This window comes from Numida meleagris, chromosome 3 (genome assembly GCF_002078875.1).
Source record: "Numida meleagris isolate 19003 breed g44 Domestic line chromosome 3, NumMel1.0, whole genome shotgun sequence".
Taxonomy (NCBI): Eukaryota; Metazoa; Chordata; class Aves; order Galliformes; family Numididae; genus Numida; species Numida meleagris.
The window spans coordinates 5,585,911-5,613,646 of NC_034411.1; the positions used below are offsets into that span (position 1 = coordinate 5,585,911).

Sequence of the window (27,736 nt, forward strand, 5' to 3'; positions counted from 1 at the left end):
ACTTTTTACAGTTAATGATGTTTATCCTATCTAGCAATCGTTGCTAGGCAGTAGCAGGCTCAGGGAGAGGCAAACAGTCATTTGCAATTTATTCCCTAATTTCTTTATAATAAATAAAGGCTGTGTTTTATTTCTGGTCTCACATTACTTGGGGTACATTACTTGCCTGTGTTTCAGCAACCTCATCTGTAAGTAATGATACCTCACTACCAACCACGATAGAATATTTGTGAGATTAATACGATCAAGTTTAGACAGTACTAGATCCAATCCTCCAGTGAAACGGGCTCTAGTATTACCAAGTATTATCCTAGCAAACTGTAAACAGCTTATAGGATGACTATATTTCTATTCCATTTCAATCACGAGATTGGTTTTAGCTAGCTTATCGGCAGGCATTTAACACTAGAAAGAGGAACTGGTAGAACAGCAAGTGCCCTTTCTTTATCTTACAGCTCCTTGACCCTTGGATTCACCTAATTCTGGCAAAACTTACACAAAAGCATACTCTTTTAGTGAAACCATGAATCTTCATAGCCTTCAACTACTGAGCCACAGAAGGAGATGCAAATCTGGGGACTGGCCTTTTGGAAACCAAGAGTATAACCGAAGGCCCTGATAACTTGATAGATTTTGCCTGGGACAGGGAGCGCTCTCATTTCACGCTTGTGAAAGTGTTCACACTTTGTGTGTTTTCTCCTGAAGGATACAAGACTCCGTATTTGAAGGGTGTCCTCTAATTTCTACATTCAGCTGGAAACTCTTCACTGACACTAATGGAAGTTTTCTAGGGACCTGCTGGGTATAATGCGGTTTAAGGCTTTTACAGTGGAACATAACACGCTAATGTAAGTCTTGCAAAGTACCTTGCAGATGATATTTCAATATGGAGTGGACCAAAGTAAAATACCACATAATGCAGTCATGTAGGCTTGTCACTTCTGAAGCGTGAAATTGTTCAAAGCGTTATGCTGCCTAAACATTAAAAAAAAAAAAGTGCCATTTTCCTACATCAAGCAAAAATCTACAGGATTTGAAATATCTCATTATTTCTGGTGGGTAACATCTATGTTTTAGTGCCTACAATATGGTAAAAGATTTTTTTAAGAAGAAAAACAGGGCAGACATTGATGGAGGCTGAGTCATCTTTAATCTTTCATCCCGAATTCTCTTTGTACTTCAATGTTTTGATATATTTAAATGGGGGGGAAAGGGGAAAAAAGAAAATTAGGGAAATGCTAACTATTAAATTAAAAAGTCAGTCTTCTTTAACTCTCATGTTACTTTCACAACTCTGAATTTTCTCATTTTTCAAAGGACATGTCTGACTTTTGATCCTTTGTACCAGAATTCTCTGTCACAGATGAGAAAAATCAAAGAGAAGAATGTGGCATGGTTTTGCAGCCGGTGTGGTGGCTGCACCTGACTTGATTTTGCAGCAAGTAATGAAAGAAAAAACTGTCCTAGTTTCACTTTTTGAAGTTTAAACAAAGTAACCTAGGCCTCAACTTCTCAAGATGTACTAAGACTCCTACACTCTAAAAAAAATTGTATTCTTAACTAGGAACTTGCACTAAATATTTAGGGATTTGACAATAAAGTTGTAGTTTTTCTTAAAAAAGCATAACTTTTAGATTTTTACAGTAGTTTTGTCTGAAATAAACCACCTATACTATACATTTTCATAAGAGAGCCTTAAGCAAAGGGAGAGCTAACATTTAACGAACAGATTAAAGGTTACTTTATAAATTCTGCAAAAAAAAATCTAATATCAATCTAATATCAGTCACTTGGACAAATACTTTCCCCTAAAAAAGCAACAAAAAATAAATTAAAAGCCACACATTCAGATGAGACAGCTCACAATATTTGAAGTTGAAATATTGTCCCTTGGATGAGCAAATAAAATTCTAAACTTACACTGGTTCAGAAACAAAAATAACAATGTAGTTCATAATCATGTAAATCCTACAGCGTATCACTGATGCAAATATGACAGGTAAGTGGTGCCCGCAGAGGACAGGAAGATTAAAGACAGGCTTTTCTATTGTCATGTCCTTTTTCACTGTCAATCCCATGTACCCATGGGATTATTTTCTGGATATTCAGTTTGTTACTTATTTTTCTTTTCCATTTTTAATTCTCTCTGCTTTTTAGATCTCTCTCAATGTGTCTTCCTCCACTCTTCAGCCCATCCCTATTTTATTGGTATCTTTTTCACTGTGCCTTACCTCATTCTTTTTCTTACTCCACTGTTCATTTGCTACATCCAATTTTCTGTTCCCAAAACTTCTCTGCTATCTGACAGAAGGGATGAGAGTTCTGTACACCTCAGAGGCAGGATAACTGAGCAACTACAGGACAGACACAGCTCTGAGGTTGCCCCAGGTCAACCCTCCGACACATCAAACTCCCCAGGAAGACTGAGTATCTTTCAAACAGTAACAGAAGCCCAAACAAACCAAGTGTAACGGACCTCCTAAACCAAAAAACCCAAGTGACCAGGGAACAGAACGGGGAAAAGGTTTTACACAACTATCCTCCTACCAGCCCTGCTCCGGCCCCTCTGCTCCCCAGGTCTTTGCAGTGTCTGAGACCCAAGCAGCTGGTCTAGGCTCATCCCTGCAGTCTCTCAGCTCCTCTGTTGGAGCTGCAAGCTTCCAGCTTTCTGTTCTCACCTATCCTTGCTGTTACAGCCTGCAGTTTCTGGATCTCATTCAACCATACACAGAGGAACGAACATCTCCCTCCTCCCTTGAGGTAATTCACCCTGGAATAACTCCCTCCTGAAATACAAGATGGGCTGTGTTGCAGAGCAGTGCCCTGGAGTTTCTATTTTCCTGTCTTTCCCAAATATGATTTATGCTCCAACACAGCTTTCCATCCTTTTACTGCACATCCTTGTCACAAAGAGGAAGCTGTTTTGCCCAAGTGCATAAGAACACTGTCTTCTCTCTGCTCTCCATCCCTCCTGCTCTGTGCCAAAGATTTACCTGCCCACAAACTGGTTAAGCTTTGCCTTTCTGGCTGGCTAGAGCAAGACTCCTAGTTTCCATGTTGCTCCTGTCACTTGCTTTTTGTCTGGCGTCCTGGAGAACCAGGTCTACTTCTTTTCTTCAGAAAATGCCTCATTGAGGCCAAAGTGTACAGGAAGCCCTGCTAGGGTTAACTTGCTGACAAGCAATCCCACATCTGACTTTCCCTGCTGCACTCAAACTGGCTAAAATTCCTTGCCTTTTTTTCCACTTCTTTCTCCAGAACATCACCAGTATAAAAGTGGGTAGCTCCTCTACATCATTCCCCTGCAATACTGCCATCTTCTCAGCATCCACCAATACATGAGCATCTCTCAGGTTGTACAAGTTCCCACTACTCTGGCATCTCTAATTCTGGGTAACTTTCTTGGCAATTAACACTCTTGGAAGTTCTAAGATCTTCCTGGCATCCTTTCCAGTTACTATCCTCAAAGACAGTCTTCTCCAAAGAACATTTCAGCTTCATCTGTCACTGAAGAGGGGTGAGTACACACACACAAAAATTCACGTTCCTGTGAACACCCCTGAAATCTCCATCTGACAATGCAAAATTGCCAAGAAGGACTGGACACCAGAAGTTCCTTCCTTTGCATTTTGCTAACTGGGGTTCACTGTCTTTAAATCATACCCCCCTGTCTATCAAACAATCATCTGTAATGATCAAAACTGTTACGAGAGCTTACATATCCAAATTCCTGCTTTAAACAAAGCAGGTTGATCTAAATTCAATATGCTTTTTTGGAACTACGGTGAGATGTGGAGGCCGCTGTTTATTTCATTATTTTAACTCCATTGAGTCTGCCACCTGCTACTGAGAAAATCAAATTAACTGCAGCCAATGAAGTTATCTGGAATTACAGGAGTGTTTTTACTTTCCTTAAAGCAATTTTTAGGCTAGTCAGAATAATAACATACCAAAATAGAGCCATAAATGATACCGAATATAATATTTGACAAATTACTTCATCGTTTTGTTCATTATAAGCAGTACGATAGCATTTAAATACAGAATATCTATATAACTATAAAAATGAGTGATAGCATATATATCAAAGTTCATGCAAACCTTTCATGGTTCTATAAAACTCTGCAGTTTTCTCAAATTTTAATCTCTTAAGAAAACTGGAAAGCAATATAGCCAGGGCATCTTTACAAATACAAACTGCTACCTGCATAGCTGAGAATTATTAACCAATGAAGGAGGGACAAAAATTGGCCCAGATGGCAAAGAAAAGACATTAAGTTCTCTAGGCAGGTTGTAGGGAGACAGAACAAGGGTGCAGAGACAGAATATACCAACCTAAAAGATATATATAGTTACCTCACCTGTAAACCAGTCAAGGTCAAATTAAAAATAATTAAATATGCTTCTTAGGTAAATTTGGAAGATCTATCTTAGATTATAAAGTTAAACATACAAAAAATGTAACATGCCCTTGCAACCTTGGTTTTGCTCCCTTCTTTATCTATTCCTTTGTCCAAGATAGAAACCTTTGGGGGTGAATTGCCATTGCCATGTGGCAGACCATGCTCGAACACAACGGTACACACTGACCTAGAGAGTCCATGGGCAAGTTTAAAACATACTCTCAACTTTTTTTTTGCCTCTGATCTTGCAGGCTAAACATTTGTATTTGTGTTTCAGGTCACAGTGCCTGTTTTATTTCTTTAAAGAAATGGCAACAACTGCTGGGTTTGCAAGGTCATGTCTTCCAAGCTCAGTGCATTGATCAATCTTCATAAGCACGTACCACAAGTCTCACTTCTCCAAAAGAAGAAAAAAGGAATTTTACGGTGTACTGTATAGGGTTTATTTACCTTTCAAAAATAATTTGGGATTTGATTCATTATCTTCCCACTGGGATTTCTAGCAAGGTTACAGAAGTTTCTCTTTGCAGTGGCTGCATACAGCCTTGCCCACCCCGCACCATGTTCCTGCTGCCGTTGTGTTGGTTCTTAGGGCACTTGGGTTGCACACAGAGAAGTCCCGGTGCCATTTGGCTTATGCAACAGAAACAATCTAGGTAGGGGAAGTCGCTGAAGCAGCTTTAACAGCTCTTCCAGAAATGATTCGTTCGGGGCGTACAAGCTCATCTCGGTGACATCTGGCAGCGTTTATGAAACATCCCCGTCTCGTGTGACCAGCTGATGCCATAAATTTCAGTCGCCCTTGCCTTTGAGAAATGCTAATAATGAAAACTCATCAAAGAGCAGCAATAATTTCTACTGCTGACTAGATGGATGCCTTCCTGACTACTCAAAATTAATGGCAGATCTCAGGGTCTTAAAGAACAGCTGTCACAGAGAAATATATCTGCAAACAAATACGTAGCATGCCTCTAAGTTTGATTTGTTACAGGTATAAAGCTGCAACTCTCACAACAAACAGGACTGATTACAAGGAGAAGTTAGCTAGCCTTCTGTGTCATTTAAAATGATAAAAAACACAGAAAGAGTCATCTAAGTACGCAAATGGGAAGTTTAAAAGGAACTACTGACTCCCCCTCCAACACTGAGAGTGGTTTATAGCCACATAGATTATACATACATTTTCACTTATGTCTAGTCTTACAGATACTATAAAACTAGCTGCTTTATCACAGAATTAAAAACTAGCTGCAGGCCTCGTACAAATTACGGATTCTCCCCCACTATCAATGCTGTCACTAGGTACAGTTTAAAATGACAAACTAACATAACTAAATGCAATCAACTTAGCAGACACATTTTTAGGAGTTTGTGTGGCGAAGCGTTTTGAAAAAGCAGCTGTGGGGACGAAAAAGACTACTGCTGCCGTCAGTTTCATGAGCACTACCCTCCAGAGATCCTCGTGTCATGGAGCTGGGTGAGAATGTCTATTTGTTTCCAAGTAAACTACAATTTATTCATCGTGCACTTGAAAATAAATGCTTAGGAAGCAAAATCCTCGTATATTCTATATATGCGAAAACTGACACACTTGACTAAATGCCACGAAACTGAAGTCAACATCATTATTTGTGGGGGCTGGAAAACAGGGATTTGTTTAACTTTCGCATGCATTTGGGTCTGCGATGCCCAATTACTGTCTGTAAGCTGATTCCTAGGAGAGCATAACATTTCTGTCCCCAGCAGGCACCACCTCACTGAGATAGTACCGATGAGGCTGCTCCATCTACATGAGCTTTAGTAACCCAAGGGAATGAGGGCAAGGTACATGACCGTAGGGATTTTTTTTCTGTTTGTTTACATTCTTAGGATGAGCTGCAGCACGTTAGAGCCTTCAAATGCAATCAGAATGAAAATCATGCTGCTCCAAAAATGAAAATGAAACCCTGAAATACAGTAGTTTGCAATTACTTTAACAATTTCGAAAGTAGTTAAAAATCGGGCTAATCTTAAGGGCATTGTTACATACTCTGATTCAAAAAAAATATAAGAAAAATAAAGGAGTTAGAACTTAAAGTGCAGTGAGTAATTTAATTATTTAAAATATTGCAAAATTGCTACTGTATTTTTTTTTCTTTTACAGAAAAACAAATTAGACAACGGGTGTGAAGATGAAGTCCGAAATAAATTTAAAGTATTTCATAGAAAATGTAGAGCATGCATACAAACAACCTCAGCTCTGCACCGCCAGCAGCAACGTACAACAAAAGTCTATAACATATCATTAGCATCCAATAGTAAGAACTAAGTATGATAGAAAATAATGAATTCCATTCAGAAGAAACTGGCCAGAACCTTAGCTTTGGTTGTTTTTCATCATTCACAGCTTCATAACCATTTATAGATAATTACAAATTAAGTGAATGTTTTAACACTGGCTCTCAAAGCTCTGCACCCATGGAAAGGTGTGCTTTTTCATCTCAATGCGCTTGCATTACGGACATGCCATCATGGATTTTGTCTTTTAAAGGAGATTCCATCGCTGGTCCTCCACACTAATATTTCTGGCTGGTTCTGAAATATGCCCCACAGAAACCAGATTGCATCCTCTATATTAAGTTTTCCCCTCCTTGACATTTTCAATTTTGTATCGCCAGCTCAGTATTTTTCTTGAGTCACTGCTCCTTTAGGTATATTTTCATATTAAACCACAAGAGATTGTATTTTATTGATTTTTGTCATGCAGAGATGTCTAATAAATTTTACTGCTTGGGCTTTCTTGCTTAGGGCTCTGTAGTGGGATAGAAAATTTTCTTGTAAGATGGAGCCTTCTGTATGCTCTGTGTTGCAGACACAGATGGTAAAAAGATCAGATTTTCTTATTATTATTTACTTACTTTACAGCAGTCAAGAAATTGTCCCCAGATCCTTAAAGGAAGATCCCATTGTGAACACACAACCAAAGGTTGCTCATTTGAAACAAAGTGCATTATCAGCTGCACTGGTTCTAGAAATTTGTTTTCTTCCTTACTTCTAAAGCCAACCCATTTTTAATTAAGAAATAGAACATTATTTTCACCACAGCAAGTCTGAAACCTCATTACCAGAACAAGATAAACAAATATTTATAACAGACCCTTAGGTAAAAAGTGCCTCTTAATAGTTAGCATTGTTATAATATTCACGTAGTGTTTCGTGGCTTTGTAGGTTTTTTATTTGATTTTAAAAAGAAGAAATTCACCCTTTAACTTTTCTAGCTACAGCATCATATACCGAGCAGCGAGATATTCACAACACATCGTCACAGCTATAGTTAGTGTGCCTTGATATTCCATTGGTCATTGATCCATCCTGGCATGGCCCTGCACATGGTCCGTTCGCTCACCACGCTAGGTGATCACTGACTGTGCTCAGGTACCACTGGGCTGTGCCCATCACTGAGGTCCCTGTTACTCATGCTGCAGCCACCCTGAGCTCCTGGGATGCCCTCCCTTGCTGCTCCCCTGTAGGTGTGTAGGATACTCCAGTGGGAAGCTCAGGGCAGAGGACTTGTGGTAGATGCTCTCAAGGGCCATGTGAAGGCCCTTCTCTCTCTGCAGGAAAGGCAAATGGGGTCCATGGAAGTAAGGAACCATGCTTCATTTTAATCTTTACATATCATAAGCACAAATGACAAGTCAATACTTCAGCATAAAATATAGCTCTACTTCAACTCTTTAAGAGCTGCTGGATAAACCGTAAGCCATATTTATACGGAGACCTGCAACATCCGTTGTCAAACACAGAGGGGAAAATGGTTTTTCAAGAGCTTTTCCTTCCTTCAGACTATTCAGCACTATATGAATAGCACTTCTATCAGTTAAGTCATCTGTACCTCAGTACCATTTAGAAAATAAGTCATTTATTTGCTTAATACATCAAAATAAAAATAAACATCTAAATACTCTTAGTAAGCAGTAGAACTTGCAACCTGCATTGACTTGTTCCCAGAGGCTTCAGATGAACAAAGCAAGGAGAATCTTGTAATCTCTCTGCTCCAAACCAGCCACAGAGAATCACAGAATCACAGAATCCTTAAGAGTTGGAAGGGACCTCTGAAGGCCATCTAGTCCAGCTCCCCTGCGATGAACATGGGCACCACACCTAGGTCAGGTTGCCCAGGGCCTCATCCTGCCTTGCCTTGAAAGTCTCCAGGGATTGGGAATCAGCCACATCACAGGACAACCTGTGCCAGTGCCTCACCACCCACACTGTAAAAGACCTTTCCTTACATCCAACCTAAATCTCCCTTCTTTGAGCTTGAAGCCATTTCCCTTTGTTCTATCACCACAGATCCCGCTAAAGAGTCTGTCCCCTTCTTCCCTTTTTCCTAGCTCCCCTTTAGATACAGAGCCTGAAGAGAAACTTGGTATCATCCTCCTGATCAGACAGTGATTTAAATTTATTGTAATAGCTTCACATCTGCAGCTGTGTCAGTAGTATCGCCTATATGTGTAAGGAAAAAAATGTAACTGGCTGCATATCTGGAAGCAGCCAGTTTTTGCTACTGTCAACACTACTGGTTCAAAAGTAACTTGGATATTTTCACAAAAACTGGAGGTACAGTTGGGTCATCATATCTTAAATCAACTGAAGCCAAAATGATTCTTCTTGAAACATCTACGTAATCTAGCAATGTACTCCTGATACACTGTGAGAACAAGTTGTTCTTCACAGAACTATTAGAAGATAGTGAGACTGTCAATAACAGGTAACGATTAATGGAGCACAAGTCTTAAAAGTCTTCTAAAGCAAGGCAATTATTTAAAAAAAAAAATAAGAAAGGAGCAGCAAAAACTCCAGTCCTCCTTTCTGCCTTTCACTAAGCATGAAGAAAAAAGAAAGACAGGGTTGCAGCCTAAGGCATTCCCAATGCCTACAGATACTCAGGAGCAGCTAAGAAATGCCTGGATCTCAGTGAGCAAATAAAATCCAAGTTAAATTGTCTCAGAATTGTTCTTCTCAGAGGCATTCCTCTCTCACAGACAGCTATAATCCATCTGAAACTATTTTACTTATTGAAAAAAAAAAAGAATATTTTGGTATCATGCAAATTCACTAGATAATTGAGCAGAACTTTGAAAATCAGATTATAAAATAATCAAAGCAATTATGTTGTCAAATGCTTTGTGAATTATGAAGCAAAGAACTTATCCCTTTCAAGGGCTTCTTTTTTTAATTTATGCATTGTTAATCTTATAGATTTAGCATGGCATGATCAGTAAGACTTGGCATTCTATTTCTGCCTGTAGGTTAAGTGTCTCGTACCGAATTTATCTGAAGATCTATAAAACCAATGGTATTTTCCTACAGAATTGTTGGAAACTCAAAGGTTCCATAGTTGCTGAGGAGGGACATAAAAGTAGGTCTCATCATTGACCGAACCATAGGAGGGAGGGAGAAGAAGGGGGAGAGATAGGCAGAAACTCCATGTCTGCAAAATTGCATCTACCAACCCAAGCAAACTTTGACGCGCAACTCCAGCATACAAAACAACAATAATAACAAATTAATCCCAAAGCCAAGTTTTCACAAAGCTCTTAGACATTCAGATTCAGTTTTCTGACAAGAAATTCAGATTGAATTCATTTTCACGCTAGAAATTGAATAACTACGTCCCATGCTGGAAGCAAATGTGCCAGTGGTTTTGCTATGCCGCAGATGCTCATGTCCTGGTTAGCAAGTATGAATTCAGACATGCCACATGGGATAACAACACTCCCCCATAATCAAACTTGCCCTGAACAACATGATGCAGTTAGCAGGGTAATTTTTGCAGTTTATTACAGGAAAAGATTCTCCTATTCATATGCATTTATAGACTGATGTACTGAGCAAAGTGCTAGAAGTTCTTTCAAAAACAGCAGTAGCAGAAAGTTTCATGCTGCAGAAAGAAAGGCCAGATTAAGCACTTAGGGATCTACTGCTCACATTACTTCTGTAGCTAACAGCAAACTAAGGCTGACATGGAAGCACTATGCATATAAACCTACAGGCTTTCACAGTTCTCTGAACATAACATAATTAGGAATGTGAGCTGGAAAAGTGTATATGACAAAATACGCTTCCTGTGTTTGTACTTCCTGGCTGTTACCGGTGACAAGAACATAAACGTTAAAATCTAAAATTATCCATACCATAATTACTGTAATTTGCACTGAATAAAGGTGAAGGCTATAATCACATGCTTGTATAATAGAATTGTAAGGTTTACACACATTTAAGGTTTCTAAAGATTACTACTCTATTTTTCCTTCAATATTTATGGAAAGATACATTACTAAGGCTAGCAAAGTGCCCAGCAAGAGAGCAAGAATAAGTCTGCCTTTATGATCTGTACTTCAAAAAACTACTTCTACGCCCTTTTCTGTACACTTATGATCCTACCAGATGGATTGTTCTAATATACATCCAATACACATCGTGGCATTCGCTATTTACAAGCACACTAGTGTTGTAAACAATTTTCATTTTAATCTGTGCCCAAATACCCAGTTTTCTGTGGTGGGGCAGAAAGGTGATGGAATGAACAAAAAAAACCTAAAACCCTACAATTTTTAGACTGCTTATGCACATTTGGTGGTTGTCCTAAGATTTGCATGGGATTACATTTTTCTACTGCATAAAATAAACTCTTGATTATTTAAAAAATAATTTCAAGCTCGACAGCATTCAGAAGCATCGTTCCAGCCAAGATCATTTTTTCACTGGGTCGGTTTTTCAAATACAAAATAAAACTCGAAATATTGTTATATAATACTCTCCCTAAGGGACATGGAGTTCCTAGCAGCTGAAAGAACCTGAATTAAGAAAGCCCATACAGACAAAATCAGACTTTCTGAAATAATAACACAGCAAGACCTGTACCATCGTGATCATTGCTATTTGCTGCACCTTGCTCTCTCTAGCACATGTAACCTTTGATTTTAAATTGTTTCTTAGTTAGGAGTTTCTTAACTTCAATCTCAGCAATCATGGAACCTGTGAAAGGCTTGGGACTTTGGACACTGAAGGTTTCAGAACAAACTCATTTTAAATACCGTCTTAGAAGTTTTCAGTTATTTACAGCTATAGTGCTTTACATTTCCTACAACTGAACACTAGAAACATTCAAATGTCCAAAATTATGCATTTAATGCATGTGTATTATTTAAATCTTATCTCTTAATTAAATATGCAGTTATGGACACTGGTAAATGACAAATCCAATGGTAAAACCAGCAGAGCTTCTGACAGACCAGCTCCGGTGCAACAAGCTTTTGTCTTCTGCTGCCAAAGCAGCTCCGGGGCTCCACAAGCTCACCAGCTACATAGCAACGGGCTCAGCAGCCCTGTAAGCCAAGCACCTCAAAGTTATTGCATCCCCATCCTTTTCCCTCTTGAAGTAATCCCAGGAGATTAACACGAGTTTTACATTTAATGAAATGCTGCAGCTGCACAGTTACAAGTCAGAAAGTCGAAGCAGTCAGAAGGCGACGCGCCCAGCTGAGAAGCTGCAGCTGCCCTAAGTGCTCTCCACAAGGAATGCCGACTTACAGCTCCCTCTTTGCTTCATCTATCTGGCTGTATTCTTTCTTATGAGGAGGATTACTAAAAAATAATTACACAAATACACAAAAGTTGATTAGCTACACTTATAACTATCTGGAGAAGAACACAAAATAACGAACAACAACAAAAAAAACAAAGCACCAGCCATGTCTTGAAAGTTAGCAAGAAGCTGCATTTATCTGTCAGTGACCCTAGAAGTAACCTCTCTCCAAATCCAGGGATGCTCTCACCTCATATGCATTCCCTCACCATTAATTGTGCTGGCATTTTGTGCTGAAGATTTCTTCCACTTATTACTTATCAAGAGCAACAGATGTACCGGCTGTTTAAAAAGAAAATGTACATCCCTTCCTTCCCTGGCTGTCACCCAGAAGAGGAGGATGGAGGCAAAAGGAAAGGACCGTGAGATCAGTCCCTGATAGCTGAATCAACAACTCATGCCTCTTCTCATTATTGCATGGCAGAATTAATCCTAGATAATAAGTGAGACGAAAGAAGAGTTTAAAAAGAACTTCAGAAGGGATTAGAACACTGATGTCATATTTTAACAGCGCGCATTTACGTAAAGTTGGGTGGTTGCAGGCAGTATGGTTGGATGAAACAGGAAGTAGCCTCACTGAGATACAAAACATTTCTTGTAGCTCTTCTCTGAAATAGGAAACAATTTAATAGAAAAGGCAGACAAATGACTTTGAATGTTAGAGGGAAGATTTGGATGGGATATAAGAAAAGCTTGTTATAATAACAGTGGTGAGGCGCTGGCACAGGCTGCCCAGAGAGGCAGTGGTGCCCCGTCCCTGCAGACAGCCAAGGTCAGGCTGGATGGGGCTCTGAGCACTGATGGAGCTGTGGGCGTCCCTGTTCAGTGCAGGGTGTTGCACTGGATGGCCTTTTAAGGTTCCTTCCAATTCAAACTATTCCACTTTGAATTTCCAAACATCTGAACGACTTACAATATTTTAAAAATAAGCTTACAACAAATAATTGGAATTCATTATATTTCGAAAACATTCACATACTATTTCTGACAAGCTTGAGAAATATTTTCTGCTTTTTGAGCTTCATGCAATTCTTATACAAAGCAAGAAAGCAGCAACTTTGAGTTCCATTCTGCCAAATCCATTGCTGATTAACAGAGGATTTTCTAAAATGAAGTAATATGACTCTCATTGACACTACCAATAAGAGCCTTTCCTCCAGAAATCTAGACTAAAAAATTGAAACCAGACAGACAACATTTCTTCCTAATTATTATAATTGTTATAAAATCCCATCTTTACTGTCCAATACTTAAGTACCTGAAAAACCCTACCATCCAAGCAAACACTCCCACTGTCTGTAACATGCTGCAATCCTAACTTCCAAGACACATGATATTAGAAGTGTAACTACAATGTATCTCACATATTCGTTTCCCTAGTGGGAATAGCATATGGGGTAGAGGCAGAACGCATGGGAACTCTGGATTGAAGGCTCAAGCTTACATATAACAACATTTCCTGCTTCTTCAGATATGGATATTATGCATCCTTTCGGTCCCATAAGATGACATAAACCAGACCAGTGGAAGGGGAAGCTGGCTCAATTATGAGGCCTATAATGCTTCAAAAATAATAAGCAGTCTTTTGGTGCTTTTGACAGTGAAAGATTATTACTTTATACACAGACTGCCAAACATCATATATGAATACACAAATTATTAGATTGTTAAATGAGCTAGAAGCCAATAGCTTTAGAACTTCTTTCAAAATCTTGCCCGCATATACATCGTTACCTTCATGAATTAATCTATAAATGCAAGTATGCATTTTAACTGCTCCTTGGCAAGCTCTGCATGGATTTACAAATATTTTAAGACAATCATTCACTATGAGGACTAAAAATGCCTTGATGCTATGTGCTTCTCTTTATACCATCTAGAGACTTTTATACACATGGAAGGAGGTTTCCAGAAAAGTTACAGGGAACTCTGTAGCAAAGCTTACAATGAAAGCCCCACAAAACCTGGCCTATCTACCTGTATAGAAGTGGGGGACCCCCAAAATGCATGAAGGACTTTACAGACCCTGGATCCAGGAAAGGAATGATAAAGAATTCAATTGTTCTGCTCTTTTCCTCTGAAAGAAGGAAAAGACAAGAAAGCCTTAAGAAGGGCAGAGCACTGGCTATAAGAAAAGGAGGAGGAGGAAAAGTTCTTATGCCTCAGTTAAAGAGCTTATTTCTTCCTGTTTCTGATCAGTGATGAACAAAAAGTATATTTCATTACATAGGCCACTGCAACCGAAAGCCGAGGTACGATCTTAATTAGAATTCCAAAACCAATAAGAGTGTAATTTACAAACGAGCAGTGTAAGGAAGCAGAATACAGGCAAATGACGATTGTGTAGATCTACAAAGAACAACAACAACAAAAAACCAAGCCAACCAACGAACCAAAAAACAAGTAAAAACCAGCAGGGACTTAAAATGTTGGTGTTTGTCTGCCTCTGGCACAATCTCACCCTGCTGCAACTTCTCCAGTCTTCCCAAATTTGTAAGTGACACGTTTCTATGAGATAAGTAGCTGTCACCATCCGTCCATTTACATAACAAGAAATGTGAAGGTACACAAAATGTAACACATTCTGAGACTGTAAGAGATTAAGACACTTTCTGTTTCTGAAAAGACACTTTTTTTTTTTTTAAATCTTCCCAATAAATCAGCTTTCCAATGCATTCCTTTGGGAATTCAGTGGCAGCAACATGAAATGCAAGATCAGCATGTTATTAAAATACTGATGTAGTAATTCAGAGCTGAGCAACTAATGAGCTGTAAAGTTCACTTCTAAAAAGCAGGACAGTCATATGTTAAACACATTCACGGTATTTTCTCTGTTCATTATAAATATTAATTTAGAGCTGGAAGGTGAGCTATACAAAATAAAACCCAACTTTGACGGGTTCCGATGGCATTTAAGGATCAAATTTCTTTGGAATAAAGCGTAATAACTATGGAGCTAACTCTGCCAAATTTGTTATTAAAATGTATTTTAGTGTCATAATGATTACCAAATTAGGTCACTGGCAAATGAAAGCAGACAGATGACTTTCAATTTGCAAAACAAACCAAGCTCCTACCCACTTTGCAAAATTAATCCAAAATTTCCATAAATTAAGGCTATTTAAAAACAAGAAGGCTAAAATATAGGAAAGCATTGCTCGTTCACATACGTATCAATGACAGCAAAACTCCTTCAAAGAAAACAAACACCAAATCTTTACTACAGCAAACAGTATTAGAAGTTCCATTCATCGCAATATGGTCTTCCCCTCAAGGGCATCATTTGTGGAAATGCTGACGAGCAGAAGAAACCAGCTGCATATTAGCTAGGTTTCTTCCAGCCGCAAACTTGCCCTTTATTTCTGGTGCCGTAAGTCTCAAAGGAGTGGACGCAACACAATGGCCTGTACTACATAAAACAAAGTAGGCAGCATCGCTGCTGAAGGGAACAGGGCTTCCAGAGTAGATACTGTGGTGACAGGGAGAAAGCTACCATAAATGCAGTGGATGACTTGACCAAATGCTCACCTCTCTTCTCCTGAGCTTTAGAGTGCTTTCTACTTAGAAAAGATACGCATATTTAATCTGACCAATAATTTATTTGAGGTTGCTTTGAAGAGGAGTCTAGACAAAGGCTGGAAGAAGATTCTAATAAAGCTACTGCTGTTTCAGATAGTAACATGGCTAATCATTTCTTCCAAGCGCACTGGAAACCAAAACACATTAATATGCTTCTCCAAAAACTACCATACTTTAGGGAAAGGTGTTATCGACGAACTGGTACGACCTGATATTTGCCCTGACTTACATAAAGACTGCTGAGGAAAGAGCAGATAACTCAATAAAACATATTATGATGTCTCACCTACATGGAAATTAGAAATTTAATTACCTGTATAGTTAAGCCAATAATTCCATTAATGCACTAGATGTCAATCTCAATAAATTGACCTAAGACCAAATATGGTCTTACACAACAGTATCAATAAGAAACAAACCAGCGCATTAAAACAGAAAATGTATTGAGCTTGTCAGCATGACTGCAGATAGTGAAGGAGCATAAGGAATGAACATTGCTTATTTCAAGGATGTATTCTCCACATTTGAGGAAGATAATTATTTACCTGTAATTGTTCTCAGGAGATGCACGGAGATAACATAACATCAGAGCCCCCGTGCCTCTTGCTAAAAGCTACTAAGAAACCTGCAGAAGGTGCTACTGCTTTTTTTCTGACCTACTAATACCACTCCTTACAATTCTTAAGAAAAAATCCTCCCCCTGTAACACTAAAAAGCCTGACTTTGTCAGCCTGTGAGTCACATATGCTCAGTTCCAACAGTTGACAGTAACATGCTGCAGCACAAGGGACAATTTAATGGAGGCTTTAAGAACCTCAGATTCCTTCTGAATTTGATTACTACAAACTACAATGAAGTTGATCTCCTGAAATAATTGTAAATGTCATATTCAATTGTTCCTCAATGTACTGTCAGGACTGATAACAGGCTCTGAGAAAGTCTGCTGGAACACGTTTTCCTAAAAGGGGAAGATCAATCTGCAGAGGGATTCAGGTAACCCTTTTCTGCTCAAATGGATGACAGTCTAGCCATTTTGTCAGGAGTTAGATGCAATTAGGATATTAGTGTCTACATACTGTATCTCTGTAGCAATTTATTTGAATCAAAAATATCACAGTGATGTTCATTCACAAATAATATTTTTAAAAGCATTTGTGAAAAGAGAATGTTTCAATTTTCTACTCAAAATTCATTTTGATCTTTTAGAACTTCCTGACAATCAGAAAAGATGACTGTTATTTTCTTCTCCTTAGGCTTACTCTTCTTCAGATAGTGTGTAGTTTCAGTTTCTGGGTTTCATACTCTCTTGGAACAGGAATGATCTTAAGTTCCAGAATCTCCTCTTGGTATTTTACTCTTTAAAACCTCAAGGTCTTCCCATGCTCAGTTCGTTTTTAGCTTAAAGAATACATAAGAAAAAAACTAAGAAAGCCTTTGCATGCTATTGCATCACACTCTCTTGGACATTACTGCCTTTTAATATATAGCCAGTGAAAATATATGGTCTATGCTTCCTTACTTGAGACGACTCTCTTATTAGGATCACTTCAATTGCTTGAATGATTTATTTCTTCTAATATCCAACAGAACAAGGAGAAAGGAAGCAAAACATTAATAATTAAAAGCTAGATGTGGAAACCAAGGACTGCAATTCTACAAACGCCCACTCCAATGAACTAAAGTGTTGTCAGGCACAGCTCCTCATATCCTGAATGCTCAAAGTCTCAGAGGTGGTCAGAAAGATCAATTTTCCATTTTGCAGAAACCTGGAAACCACTATCACAAAAAGGTATCTGTGGAACAACGCGCTTCTTTTAAATGAGGAGTTGTCAGGATGACATGGTATGACTGCAAGTATTTTGCAGCGAACAAAGCAGCAACCTCCAGGGAATGACTGCAGCCAGCGGTAAAGGGAATTAATGGCTAGAGGCAGCACATTTAGCCGTGGTTTCACTGTAGTAACAGCATGCAACAATCCATCCTGGCTCCAGAAGCCTTGGAGCTTCAAACTGCCAAAGGGCTTGCCATTTTTACTAGAAGCATACTGGTTTTGTGTCAGCTTGTCTCCCACTATCCCCCTGAAAAAGGCAAAAAACCAACCAACAAACAAAAAAAAATCCAATGAATCCACAGTTAATATTTTTAAGGCTCCCCTCTTTCCTGCAAAATAAATTTGACCAAAACTTACCTCTGGGTACTTCAATTTCCAAGTTCTATGCATTTCCCGAAAGCGACTGTATCGCCTGAATACTGTCCAGGTCTCATCCAGGACTGTTATCTGCATCAGATGATATAAAAAGAAAAATCAGAAGTAAAACCACATAACACACCACGCTAAGAACTATGCAGTATATAGAGTTATCAGATTAAAGTGGGTAACTGTAATTTCCTTCAATTCTATAATTTACGGTTTACTTAACTTTTCTGTTATCGCACAAGCAAGTTTTTGGGGTTCTTTTGTTTGTTTGTTTTTAAATGAGGATCACTGATTGCAAATCAAAAAGCTGAACACATGTATTCCATATTCCAGAGTAGACTGACAAGTCTGTAAACACCTTAAAATATCCCCAATCACTTGTCAGTGCAGTGCAGTTATGCAGCTCACAGCATTACAATTAGCGGGTGTTCCACTAATGAACAGCAGCCAGCACAAGTGTAGTGTAGCCTCTCTATATGCTGATATGAGTGCAGCTATTCTCATATAAAATTATGCATACATACATATAGAGATGGACCTAAAAATATTAAATATATTTTTCCTGTACACAGAGAGTTCATTATCGTATAGAATGTGGTTCCACTTTGTACAGCAAAAAACTACATATCATATATTGGCTTTCAGTGGAAGATATTCCTTTCAAGTGCTCTAAGCCTGTGTCATCAGAACGTTGATGAGCATCCCATTTATACAGGAAGTTTCATTAAAATCAACAGAAATGCTCCTGTGAAAAAGCACATAGCAAAGGAAGCAAGGAGGAGGGCAATCCAGCTGCCTAACTTTGCCATCAATTATACTCCAAACCCTCACTGGAACTCAGAAACCGACATAAAAATTTCAGCGAATGAAAAATTTTTCACCGCCTAAAATTAGGTGAAATGAAAGAAATTTCTAAGTGGGTCATAAAAGTGACATGACAAGCCTTTGATTTCACAGCAAAGCCCTTCTATTGCTCTGATGATCTAATGCTATCGAGCGATGCTGCAGTGAGAGGAGGGCATTTTGCTACACCAACTAGCACAGCTGAAGAAAATCAACTAGCATTGCCTAAACAGGAAAGCTTTCTGTTTTTTTTTTAATCCAATTGGCCTAATATATGATATAACTTCTATCCAGCAATGAATTTGTGCACGAAGATCAACAATAAGCATTTTGCAAAATGCATTTCACAAAGATATGGGCTTGGGTTTTAATCCAAATGTGACTCTTAAAATGCACAAACAGCTCCCTCACTACAAAGCATATTATAGTTACAGGATGATGGAAAATGGGAATGAAGCAGGATAACCGAGTAGGAGAAAAAGAAACTGGGACAATAAAGCCAGAAAAAGAGCCAGCAGTGTGCTCCTGCAGCCTGGAAGGCCAACTGTATCCTAAGCTGCATCAACAGAGGGGTAATGGGCAGCAGAAGGGAGAGGGAGGGGATCATCCCCCTCTGCTCTGCCCTTGTGAGGCCCCATCTGCAGTGCTGTGTCCAGGCCTGGGGCCTCCAGCACAAGAAGGATGTGGAGCTGCTGGAGTGCGTCCAGAGGAGGGCACAAAGATGCTCAGAGGGCTGGAGCACCTCTCCTGTGAAGAAAGGCTGAGGGAGCTGGGCTTGTTCAGCCTGGAGAAGGGAAGGCTGCGGGAAGATCTCACTGCAGCCTTCCAGTACTTGAAGGGAGATTATAAGCAGGAGGGGAACCAACTTTTTACATGGTATGATTGAGATAGGACAAGGGGGAATGGCTTTAATCTAAAAGAGAAGAGATTTAGATTAGACACTGAGAGGAAACGTTTTACTCAGAGAGCAGTGAGGCCCGGCACTGCTGCCCAGAGAGCTGTGGGTGCCCCATCCCTGGAGGTGCCCAAGGCCAGGGTGGATGGGCCCTGGGCAGGCTGAGCTGGTGGGGGGCAACCAGCCTACGGCAGGAGGTGGAACTGGGTGGGCTTTAAGGTTCTTTCCAACCTAAGCTGTTCCATGGTTCTATGATCCAAGTAGCACTGCTGAGAGTTGCCAACGCAGACTTTTACCAAAGTGATCTCTGATCCACGCTTCCCCATCCCATCTGCCTTTGCAGAGGCATACTAAACAGTGAAACTGGCAGAAGTGCTCTGGAAACCAAAAGATGTGCCATGTGATATCAGGAATTAGGTTTTCTCTCATTTATTCATTTTTACTTTAAAGATATAAGTAAACAAAACTGGACTTCTCAAAATATAACGGTGCTTTTCACAAATATTTTCTTTTCACAAATTGCAGTTGGACAAAGAGATCTTTGGAGCTGCCTTCCAACTGAACTATTCTATCCTAAAACAAATGTTTTTCTGGCTTATCTCCTCAGCACAAATTCATTACTTCTGATCTAATTCATCTTTCCTGTCACCAACAAGCTTGACTGCTGCTAGGATGTCTGCATGATGGACTCTACTTCCTCATAAATAAATACACGCAGTTGCCATCCCTCAATGGATTTGCTCTCCCTCAATGCATTGTTAACAATCTCTAAAGCCTTACAAATGAGGTGAATGGATACAACCTGCATAGGCAGGTTTAACTATGATAAACAAGGGATTCAGGAATATGCATGCTGCACCAATCTTAATTAACCCATTATCCATTTTATTCTGAATAATTACCTTAAAGTGCTCTGTGACTCAAATGTTGTTTCTAGTTTGTTTTTGCTTTAATTCTGTATTGTTAGATAGCCAATTGAACTGTGAACTTTCACTGTGATAAATTTCATTTGCACGTGATATTTATGCAAAAACGACCTCTTTTTTTTCCCCAGAGCTTTCACACTGGCATGCCTTACGGGGAGCAATCTAGCCTGAAGCATCCAGGACTCTCCCAGCTACACAGCCTGGGGAAGAGCACATATGTCAACTTGCCAACGATGTTGTTGTCTGAGCATCTGGCAGCTGTCTAAGTGACAGGGCAGTGCTGAATATACCCAACTGCCTGCAGCCAATTTTATTAAACTTCTTAAAAGGATCTAACAAATACAACTGTTCTAACCACTTCAGCAACACTTGTTAGAACTGCGCACGAAGGCAAAGCCACAGATCTGCGCTGCTGAGTACCTGAAGCTTGTTCTCTACAGCATTCGCTGGTGGCTCGATTTGACTTGTTCCCAGTCATCTCCTTGGTTTACTTCCCCAATTCACATATGAGATTAGTGAATAAATGCGCTCCACAATCTTACTGTTGTTAATGAGCCTTTTTGCCTCCTGTTGAGGTGAGGTGCCATCAGTCATTCTCCCTTTCCGTTCTGCTGACATTACTGGAAAATGAATTTCTAAGCTAAACAACACCTTAACCACTCCCCAAAGCTCCACAATAATGCTGTTATTAAGGCAGATGGGACCAAACTCCACTCATATAAGCAGAAGAATAATAGTGCATTTGACATAGCAATGATATTTCTAGAACATGGCCTTGTACTCCTACAGCTGATACAGTCAGTTTGGTCTGGGATTCTTTCTTCCATCCTTCAGTAAAGACTGTATGATAGATTATATAGACTCCGCAAGAATGGGACCAGGATAAATGAAGATCTATTGAACTGTAACAAATAAAGCACATTTGAATAGCCCTCTACTTTTTACTTGTAATTTACCAGTACTAATACATATATATATAAACATATAGATGGGTTGAGTATATCTGTAAGACATTTTCAAAACACTCTTATCTGGGCACCTATGTGACCTTAGTCTTGACCTACAGTTTTGTCACTTTTTTCACTCAAGTGAAAGTTAAGTATTTCCTGCATAAACCCCAGAAATTTGGAAGGAGATACTACCGTGCTGTTTCCTTAACTTCCACTCTGCACAACAGCAGACAATCACCTAACCAACATTTTCAACTGATTTCACTCTAGGGCACACAAAAGATTCGTTCTCCCATCCACCCCCATACAAATAAGTAAATCCACAAAAATAGGTGTATATTACATCTGCTTCTGAAGCCATCAGAAAAGAAAGAATTCCCACCTTACACGTCTGAGCTGGTTAAACAGACACTGTGAAAATTCATACCTCCCAAAATGGACCTTGATGAAATTACTCCTCCCATTGTCAATGAATACAGCCTATGAAAGTCTAGAACCTGCAGGATACTAAGGGATTTATCCTGGCTTTTTTACTGGATTTTTAAAAATTTAAATTAAGGGTATAAGTACAATAGAGTTGAGGACCTTTCTTTGAATTTTATTCCACATGGGGCATGCGATGTTTCATGTATTATTGAGCACTGCTTTTGCTTTACTCCAATTCCGCATTAACCCAAAGAGCTCAGGAGAAAACGTTGACTAAACCCATCATTTTTAGCGGACCCACCTGTCATGGTTTTATGATTTTTAATTATTGGTATTCCACATCATAACATCATTCAGTGTATGTACCTGGTTCTCAGAAGAGAAGGACTACTACATTTCCCAGGGGACTTTGCGACCCTGTTACCATTTTCCGGTCAGAGGGAAAGATAAAAACTGGCAGATCACGAGACCTGCCTCTCTCTTCTCGTCCCGTCTCTCGTCCCGGCAGCATCTCTCTCCCCAGCCATCTCACCGTTGGTATTAGAGTAAGGCCTACCTTAACTTTGAACACTCTCTCTCATTCTATTGGATTTATTAGCTTAAATTGTAATTATAATGTATTATATTGCGTTATTTTGCATTCTGATATCTTATTAAGTAAATTAGTTTGTTTCTCCTCAGATCGTTGCCGCTGTTTTGTTCTCAGGCCCATCTCCCTACCCTTTTTTTTCCCTTTTCCCTTTCCTGGGGCGTGGGTTCGTGGGTCCCTCTGCCCCACTAGTCACAGAACTGGGCCAAATCAGCCTGAAAACCATTGACACCACCATAGCACTTGGTGAATGCAATCTCATGACTGGACCAAAAAAAAAAAACAACCAACCCACTGCTTTGGGATGCATCTGCCTTGATCTTCTACAGAGAACTCATCAAAGATGACTGGAAGGCTTTGAAACACAAGGAAAAGCCAGTTTTGATAAAATATCTAAGAGGATGAATAAAATGAAAGAAGTCACAACAACTAGAGAAAGTTGAACAAAAATGAGAAGGCATATATATGCACATTTACATATGCATATACATTTTTACATACACGCACACACCCCTTTCACTCTTGTCAAAGGATCCCTGGCAGGGCTATGCTCAACTTCGGGTTTGGCTTCCCATCACCTGCTCTTGGGAGACCCACTCGCATCTTTGAACTGGAGGTTCCCCCTCCCCTGCAACCTCACTGCTCCTCCTGCTTTCTGCAGACGCTGTCTAGTAATTACAGGTACTCTCTGTAACAGAAGCCAACAACGCAAAAACCTCATGATGCAAAAACTCTTCCCACGTGCTGTTTCTGCTGCAGCCTTGTCTGAATATTCTGTGTATTATAACAACACAAAAGGAGGCGGAGAACACACAATAATCTTCAGGTATTCTAATTCAGCTCTAAGGTAACTGTGTTTAAATCTGATTAAGTGACTACTGCTTCATCATGTCTTTAAAGACTGCATATAAAACTGCCACCCAAAAGGAAATTTATTTGGAAAGTTCTCTCAGTGTCAAATATTTAATAGCAGACCCACACAAACAACTCCATGATTTGTCTTGCAGCAAAAGAAGGTGCTAACTCAAATGAAGTTTGTTTTTGTTTCAATTTTGAATTCTTCCCGACAGGATCTTGTGGGCCTTGCGTGACGTCAAAAAGCATGACCTGTATTGAGTGACAGAACGCGAGCGGGTCAGAACACCTTTCCAGAGATTATATACATCTAGATGGACAAGATGCTGAACTTGCACTAGAAGAAAATATTTTTGGATGGTATAGAAGGGTTGAAAGACTTATGTACTAACACAATGCTGCCAAGAAGCATGAAATTTGTTTTCTTTCTTTTGGCATATAAACAAAGTAATTTTTACTATTTCACGTTACAAGAAGAAATTTATACAGAATATTTTTCAGATTCATTCCTCCATACAGCAATATGCAAAGGTTTAATCATTAGAAACATTTGCTGATCTTACTTCTAAGATATTTAGGATTCAAAGATTTGGGGACTGTTTTACAATTCAACTCAATCACCTTGACTGTCAGATTTTTAAGTGCTGTTACACACAAACAGGTCAGCTACCCATTTTCCCAACAACAAGAAGAATGTTGGTGAAGAAAGCTCATTTGGGTAGTGGCAAAGGAAACGAGATTAGCCCCAGAAGAGCTCCTTTCCAAGATCAGTGTTCCTTTCTGTTGCACCATCACCTGGAAATTAACTAAAGGAAAATGGGGCTATAATAAAGAATTATTTCTACAACTGACATTGTATCCTCACCTATCAGGAAAGGGTAAAACAGGTTCACATTCTCTCCCTCTCGCTTGTAGAAAGACAATTCTACTTTCCTAGCTTTTAGGGGAAAAAAAAAGTCACTATATCACATATTCTGATATCCTACAGAATATGAGTAAGGAACAGCTGAAGGATACTAAAGATCGAAGAAGAGATAGGAGCTCTGCAGGGAAAAGATTTAAAATATAAGTTTGTGGAAACTCTGCAGATTGTAGCTTGGAGCAAAATCCTGACCACAGCAACAGCAGCCCAGTGTGACACAGAGATCTGTAGGCAAAGGGGAAAAAAAAAAAAAAGCATGCACAGATGATTGACTGTGTAAGGGAGAGACTAAGATATATCCCACAGACTGTCAAACTAAGGTCCAGAGGAGTTATAAGAAAAATATTTATTGCTCTAAGGAAGTTAATAGGAACGGAACACAATTATTAAAGTGATAGCCCATTCCCTACTCTGCATGCCATCATTTCCTTGCTTTGAACTTCATCAAAGATATTTAAGCAGCAGTTTCTCTCAGAGGCAGCCTAGGGTTGGCACAGGAGAGAGAAAAACGATGGTACTGACAAGTACGACAGAAGAGAACAGCCACACCGTATACAAAGCTCTTGGCCAGAGGACTGCATCAGGTCATTCCATGCCACTGGAGAGGCCAGCCTGTGAGTCTTGCTTCTCGCAGAAACAAAATACAAGCAACAGAACTGCTGAAGCCTAATTTCATGTGCTCCTGTATTTTTCCTTTGGATATCATCCTGTTCTTTCCTCATTAAAAAATTCCACTTCTTTCCAGCATGCTTTCCCAGCCCATAACATTTCCTTCTGCATCAAGTGTAAACCTTTCTTCACATGTTTTTTAACTACCCCTTCATGCCAGGTCCCCCCTGTATGTTTCCATAGGTTTTAGGGGTGAAGGAAGAGTACTTGGAAAAGAAATCTACTGATTGTTACTAAAAGGACACAACAGCTTTTTACTTTATCTACCTTTACTAACCACTATCCAATTTAGTAAATCCCAACTGCTGAAAACAGCCGGCCACTAGAACAGTCCCCGGGGAAGGTTCATGTGCACTTACTCTTTTCTCAGCATCTCTGATAGTTGCTGGGCTTTCACTGACCCCAGCAAATTCAACATTCAAATGGCAATAGGAAGCATTCCATTCACAGACAGTGCAATATGTTTCAAGATGACAATTTAATTAGCAATAAACAGAGCTAAGACTGACCACCTCAATGAAAGACTCTGCAAAAGAGACCATGAGCACTGCTCAAAACCAGTCCTGCACACTCTGAAGGCAGGTCACTCCTCCAGCTTTCACCACCTAATGAAGCATCTGGCAGTACATTCAGTGAAAGTGGCTGCCAACTGAGTCTCTGATGCCATGTACATCAGTTATGCTACATGTCCACATGCACTGAAAGCACATTTCCAATTAGATTTCACATCTTGCTTTGAAAAAATACTGGCTGAGTACCAGAGGAAACATAATGAATATGCATTTTTTCCAGCACTTCTGCACAGAGTATTGACTGGGAAAGACACTAGAATGGAGAGGAAACAGTTGGGAAAAGAGAGACCTTGTAAATGCAGAGTGGGGAGAAGCAGAACAAAGAGCCAGAAATGAAACAAGCTCTGGATGTGGGTATGTGCAAAATACTTAAATTAGGCTCTCATTAGGTAAATATTTCAAGTCTCAACATTTCTGTACCTTACACTTGCATCCCAGTAAGTCCTGGAACTATCCTTCCCAAGAGTCTAACAAGCAACCATTTGGAAAATGCTTGTCTTTATTGCGTCCTGTATTGTGCGTGCTTCTCATAATGCCCTGTATTTAATAGTACAGAGGCCACTTACACAGAAGGATGAGAACTGCACTCACTGGAACAAAGATTACGTACCACTGGGATTAGCAAGGTTATTTCTGTAATCTGGAGATTCTCAGGTGTGTTTCCTATTGCAGTTTCCACTGTTACTAACTGTGATGTTGTTACAGTGAACACCCATGGTTGGACAGAGATAACTAGGAACTATATGTTTTTAAAGAAAGGGCATTTTCCTATTATTATTATTATTACTATGATGCTACATCTATGCTTGTAAAACATTAAGGAGAAGCAACTGAAAAGCACTTACCTTTATTTCAAACTCATAGTGTTCATCCTTTCCCTGCCCACACAGGACATAGCGTGGAATACTAATTTTAATTGGGTCCTTTAGGTCATCTGGATTTGCTCCCAAAGAACGACAGACCATCCGCTTTCATGTGCATACCAAATAGGGAGAACAAAGGAAAACCAAAATCACTAAGTAAGGAAAAAGAAAAAAAAACCTTCACTGAAATTGAGAAAATATTCTCAGCCAGAAGAGTTGGGAAAGAGAGCATGGAAGTGGCAGAAATTATTTTGAAAATGAAGGAATTACTTGAAAACAAAGCGGATCTGCTTTTATAAGCAAGTCCTAGCATTTTGCTATGCACAAAAAACATAAGGTGAATTTGCTTCAAAATATTGCTTATTCTGTGAAAAGACATTTTTCAGCTTAGATATCAAAAATAAGGGAAAAGAGAAGACTTATTAACCCTCTTTGAAAAAAATAATATATATATCATGAGTTCATTTTTCATACATATCTATATAACAAATCTGTTTACAATCTCATGCAAAGCTGTAAGGGGATCCAGGCAATTCAGAAAGCTTAACAATTAAATCCAAGCAATTAAACAAGGTATAGATAACATAGGAATCCACTGTCAAAGGAGCTTCCTATTATTTTCTTTAAATCCTATCCCATAACAGAAACCTCAACAACAATAAGCTTATAAGGCATGGACAAAGCTCTAAAATGTTGCTTATAGTGAAAGCACACTGCACTAACAGTCAGATGGAATTTATAATTGTGAAGTTATGTCAAGAATAAAACAGTTCAGCAGCTGAAAAGATGGATGTTTTGTAGAGATCCTGTCCAAAAGGTGGCATAAGTGTCTGTAGTGAATGAAAACAGAAACTGCTTTTTATGAAGTCATCCACCAACTCAACTGAGAGTATTTGGTCTGAAAATGTACTTAAAGAAGCAACAGCAGCACAACAAATATAAGTTAAAAATAACAAAACATAAGTTGAGAAGCTAACACTTCAAATGTATGGCCACCCCACAGGTTTGTATTTAGGGATGCTATCCATCACTTCATCTGTAGCTGTATTCTCAACATTTACTCTCAGTACTTCAGTAGCCTTCACAATGCACACTGCTTGGTCAAAATCCTTCAGTCCTGACCAGCACCAACCAAAAATCTGAATGTGGTTCACATTTCTGCTCAGTGAACTGGGTCTCTCTGTAGGAACTCTTGGTGGCACAGTACATATTACATGTCATGATACTACCAAAAGTAGCAGCTGCAGAAAAGTTTGAAACAGTCACAACCGCCCCTCTGTAGGCTGTTACATATAGCTTCTTCATATCCACACCTGGTTATTGAGTAGGCAGGTTGTTATCTCATTATTTCTTTAGTAGTTGCTCATAAATGCCAACATCATTTTTTCTCAATGCTAGCATTAGTAGCAGTGGAAAA

General features: G+C 39.3%; 1 protein-coding gene across 4 annotated transcripts in view; it reads right to left on the bottom strand.

Annotated features, from left to right (window-relative positions):
- KIF16B (kinesin family member 16B) overlaps window positions 1-27,736 on the bottom strand; it is a 135,636-nt gene that overhangs the window by 21,407 nt on the left and 86,493 nt on the right. For 2 of the 4 annotated variants that reach the window (XR_002436408.1, XM_021389941.1), the window contains exons 23-24: window positions 26,302-26,424; window positions 17,801-17,890 (exon numbers count right to left, since the gene is read on the bottom strand). Coding sequence is in view for 3 of the 4 variants with exons in the window: in XM_021389941.1 (XP_021245616.1) it covers window positions 17,801-17,890; window positions 26,302-26,424 (213 nt within the window). In the remaining variant the exon portion in view is untranslated. Of the gene's footprint in view, window positions 1-17,800; window positions 17,891-26,301; window positions 26,472-27,736 lie in introns of those variants that run through there. The other 2 variants (XM_021389942.1, XM_021389943.1) reach the window with 2 other exon arrangements.